Raw genomic sequence first — 4,603 nt, forward strand, 5'->3', positions numbered from 1 at the left:
CGACAATCTTTTCTCCCCCAAGAAGTCTTCTACTTCTACCTGATGCACATCGTCTTCTCTCCCTTGATTGCTCTCTATCTTTGACTGAAACTCTGAAAGAACGTTAGGTGGAAATGAGGAAGAAGAAACCAGCGAGGAATCTAACAAACCAATAATTAACGTTACCAATATCTATAGCAAATTGCGCATTCAAAAGTAATTTGAAAGGACATACCGAGTTAGGCAGGTATCAGCTTATACCTTTCCCTTGTATAAATGCTGCGTGTCTCACTAGCTAGAGCAGGCAACATAGGAGTATTAGACAAGAAGCACACAACATGTGTGACAGACAAAGGAGGCCTGTGCCTCCTTTGGGAACTCTCCTATCCTCGTGGCTCCTAATCTTGGTTGTCCACTCCTGTCTTTCGAGCTTTGCAGTACACCCTGCTGCTGCTGCTGCTTCTTCTTCTTCTCCATCCAACACCGATTTCCAAACCCTCCTTTGCCTGAAGCTCCATCTCTCCAACGACCCCGGTGGCTTCCTAGGCTCATGGAAGCAGAACGATTCCATCGGTTTCTGCCGCTGGCCCGGTGTCACTTGCAGCAAGACGAACACATCTCGTGTCGTTGCGCTGGACCTCGGGTCATCTGGCCTCAATGGCCAAATACCACCATGCATCACCAACCTCACTCTCCTCGTAAGGATCCACTTCCCGGACAACCAGCTCAGTGGCCAGATTCCACCTGAACTTGGGCAGCTGAGCAGGTTGGGCTACCTTAACCTCAGTTCCAACAGCCTTAGTGGTTCGATCCCAAACACGCTGTCTTCCACTTACCTTGAGGTGATTGATCTCGAGAGCAACAAGCTCTCTGGAGGTATCCCTGGAGAGCTCGGGATGCTCCGCAATCTTTCGGTTCTGAATCTTGCCAGTAACAGTTTGACAGGCAACATTCCCATTTCGCTCGGAAGCAGCACGTCCCTTGTTTCTGTAGTCCTCGCAAACAATACACTCACAGGGCCTATTCCATCCGTGCTTGCCAACTGTTCATCGCTTCAGGTGTTGAACTTGGTATCAAACAACCTCGGTGGAGGCATTCCTCCAGCCCTGTTCAACAGCACATCGCTTCGAAGATTAAATCTTGGGTGGAACAACTTTAATGGGTCCATACCAGATGTTTCAAATGTCGACTCGCCATTGCAGTATCTTACCTTGTCGGTGAATGGTCTGACAGGCACCATACCTTCATCTCTGGGCAACTTTTCTTCCCTTCGCTTGCTGTATCTTGCAGCTAACCATTTCCAGGGCAGCATCCCAGTAAGTATAAGTAAATTGCCAAACTTGCAAGAGCTTGATATATCTTACAACTATTTGCCAGGTACTGTCCCACCCTCCATATTCAACATTTCTTCACTCACTTACCTTAGTTTAGCAGTCAATGATTTCACTAACACCCTTCCATTTGGCATCGGGTACACCCTTCCAAACATCCAAACATTGATTTTGCAGCAAGGCAACTTTCAAGGCAAAATCCCTGCTTCTCTAGCCAACGCAACCAATCTTGAGTCCATTAACCTGGGGGCTAATGCATTCAATGGTATTATCCCTTCTTTTGGGTCCCTTTATAAATTAAAACAACTAATTCTGGCTAGTAATCAGCTGGAAGCTGGAGATTGGTCTTTCATGTCCTCATTGGCAAATTGCACACAGTTGGAGGTATTGTCGTTGGCAACAAATAAATTGCAGGGGAGTTTGCCGAGTTCAATTGGTAGTCTTGCAAACACCCTAGGGGCTTTGTGGCTGCACGCAAATGAGATATCTGGTTCCATACCACCAGAGATAGGGAGTCTCACAAACCTTGTGTGGCTTAGAATGGAGCAGAATTATATTGTTGGAAATGTCCCGGGCACAATAGGTAATCTTGCAAACCTGAATTCCCTAGACTTATCACGAAACAAACTTTCAGGACAGATTCCACATTCAATAGGCAAACTCGGTCAACTGAACGAGCTCTTTTTGCAAGACAATAATTTCAGTGGACCCATTCCTAGTGCATTAGGTGATTGCAAAAAATTAGTCAATCTCAACCTTTCATGTAACACCTTGAATGGGAGCATACCAAAAGAGCTTTTCTCGCTTTATTCCCTAACAACAGGTTTGGATTTGTCCCACAACCAGCTGTCTGCACAGATTCCACAGGAGATTGGTAGCTTGATCAATATAGGACTACTAAATTTTTCCAACAACCATATTTCTGGGAAAATTCCAACTACTCTAGGTGCTTGTGTCCGCTTAGAGTCCCTTCACCTCGAGGGTAACTTTCTTGATGGCACAATTCCTGACTCTTTCGTCAATTTGAAAGGTATTTCTGAGATTGATCTCTCCCGAAACAACTTGAGTGGGGAAATTCCAAACTTTTTTCAATCCTTCAATTCTTTGAAGCTTCTCAACTTGTCCTTCAACAACCTAGAAGGTCAAATGCCAGAAGGGGGGATATTTCAAAATTCTAGTGAGGTATTTGTCCAAGGGAACATTATGTTATGCTCTAGCTCCCCAATGTTGCAATTGCCACTTTGCTTAGCATCATCTAGACACCGGCACACTTCCCGCAATCTAAAGATAATTGGGATTAGTGTGGCTCTTGTTTTGGTCTCTTTGTCATGTGTAGCATTTATTATCTTGAAGAGGAGTAAGAGATCTAAACAATCAGATCGCCATTCATTCACGGAGATGAAGAACTTCTCATATGCTGACTTAGTCAAAGCAACAAATGGTTTCTCTTCAGACAACTTGCTTGGCTCAGGGACATATGGGTCAGTATATAAGGGTATACTTGACTCTGAAGCAAATGGAATTGTTGCTATCAAAGTTTTCAACCTTGATGAACTTGGAGCACCGAAAAGCTTTGTTGCTGAGTGCGAGGCCTTTAGAAACACTCGTCATCGTAATCTTGTGAGGGTGATTTCCGCATGCTCGACATGGGACAATAAAGGGAATGATTTCAAAGCTCTTATTATTGAATATATGGCTAATGGCACCCTAGAGAGCTGGATTTATTCCGAAATGAGAGAACCGTTGAGTTTAGACTCCAGAGTAACAATAGCAGTGGACATAGCTGCAGCATTGGATTATTTACATAACCGCTGCATGCCCCCTATAGTCCACTGCGATTTGAAGCCTAGCAATGTGCTTCTAGACAATGCCATGGGTGCCCGTCTCAGTGACTTTGGGTTAGCGAAGTTCCTTCCCACTCACAATTCCACAAGTATTACTAGCTCTACAAGCTTAGGGGGACCAAGAGGCTCAATTGGATATATTGCACCAGGTAACCATTTATGGTATAACTATTTGTCAATATAAAAAAAGTGAAGCGTCCTTAATATATTATTTGTTTTTTAGATATTCATGTTTTACCTTTTCTTTCATCAAAAAGAAACTGAAATGATTTTTTTAGTAATCAATGTTGTAAGACAAACAATTGTTCAAACAATGCAGAGTATGGCTTTGGGAGCAAAATCTCGACAGAGGGTGATGTCTATAGCTATGGAATTATTATCCTAGAAATGGTCACAGGGAAACGCCCAACAGATGAGTTGTTTAATAATGGTTTGAGCATTCACAAATTTGTGAGAAATGCATTTCCCCAAAAGATTGGTGAGATACTTGATCCTAATATCGTTCAAAATTTTGGAGACGAAGGTGTTGACCATGAAAAGCACGCAACCGTGGGAATGATGAGCTGCATTTTACAGCTTGTTAAGCTTGGTCTCTCATGTTCTATGGAGACACCAAATGATAGACCAACAATGCTGAATGTTTATGCTGAAGTCTCCGCAATCAAAAGGGCATTTTCAGCACTATGCGTTGAGAAATAGGACAGTTGTTTTGTCACATGTTGGCGTGCATTATATACTATGTTTATTTTTTTTAAGTCACTGAAAGATATCTTCGTAGTTCTTTTCACGATGCTATGATTTGCTGTATTTGTCCAATGGTTTATATATATGAAGGTAGAGAAAATGATCGATGAAATCATATCACAATTCACAAAACAATAGGAAGAAGGGTAACATCAAAAATGAGATGCATACATAAGCAGATGTGAAGTTTTAATCATTAGGGCCCATTTGGAAGCACAGTATATATCTATCTATCTATCTATTATATACTAAAAATCCATTAAACTTTCTATAAACGCTCTTAAACTGCCAAGTGGCATTTTATAAACGCTCTCAAGTCGCCAAGTGGCACCTTAATAAATAAGACAAATCTGACCATCTATTTTTATTTAAATCGGTGGATCCATAATTTTATTTTAGAAGGTTAGATTTTTTTTTAAAAAAAGCACGCATCCGAAATCAAAATTATTTTTACATTAAAAAAACATCATTAAAAAAGATCTCCACCTATTAGGTCTAGCAGCTCTCGCTCCGTCACTCTAAACATCCTATGAATGCTTCTAAGTTGCTACATGGTGCTATTGAATTAAAGAAAATACTACAAAATCTTAAAAAGGAACAAAGGATTAGGCTATCGATTTGTTAGTTTTTTAATAAAAAAAAACCCAAACCTCTCTCCCTCCCTCCCCACCGCCGTGCGGTGTTAAAATCCATTAAACATCTTAT

At 41.6% G+C, this 4,603-nt stretch overlaps 1 protein-coding gene across 3 annotated transcripts; it reads left to right on the forward strand.

The window, feature by feature from the left end:
- The first annotated feature begins 287 nt into the window (after positions 1-287).
- LOC127781352 (probable LRR receptor-like serine/threonine-protein kinase At3g47570) lies at positions 288-4,010 on the forward strand. Of its 3 annotated transcripts, XM_052308298.1 has the most exons (3): positions 1,222-1,356; positions 1,488-3,303; positions 3,474-4,010. In XM_052308298.1, the coding sequence occupies exons 2-3, from the start codon at positions 1,662-1,664 to the stop codon at positions 3,851-3,853; spliced, it is 2,022 nt and encodes a 673-aa protein (XP_052164258.1). In that variant the 5' UTR covers positions 1,222-1,356; positions 1,488-1,661; the 3' UTR covers positions 3,854-4,010. The 3 variants fall into 3 exon arrangements, with proteins under 3 accessions (XP_052164257.1, XP_052164259.1, XP_052164258.1); XM_052308297.1 differs by having other exon boundaries at positions 288-3,303; XM_052308299.1 differs by lacking the exon at positions 3,474-4,010 and having other exon boundaries at positions 288-1,356; positions 1,488-1,610.
- The last annotated feature ends 593 nt before the right edge of the window (positions 4,011-4,603 follow it).

Source organism: Oryza glaberrima, chromosome 8 (assembly GCF_000147395.1).
Source record: "Oryza glaberrima chromosome 8, OglaRS2, whole genome shotgun sequence".
Classification (NCBI taxonomy): Eukaryota; Viridiplantae; Streptophyta; class Magnoliopsida; order Poales; family Poaceae; genus Oryza; species Oryza glaberrima.

Coding starts and splice junctions, on each gene's coding strand:
- LOC127781352 (XM_052308297.1), top strand. CDS start 318: ATGTGTGACAGACAAAGGAGGCCTGTGCCTCCTTTGGGAACTCTCCTA. Junction 3,304..3,473: donor AATTGGATATATTGCACCAG/GTAACCATTTAT, acceptor CAAACAATGCAG/AGTATGGCTTTGGGAGCAAA.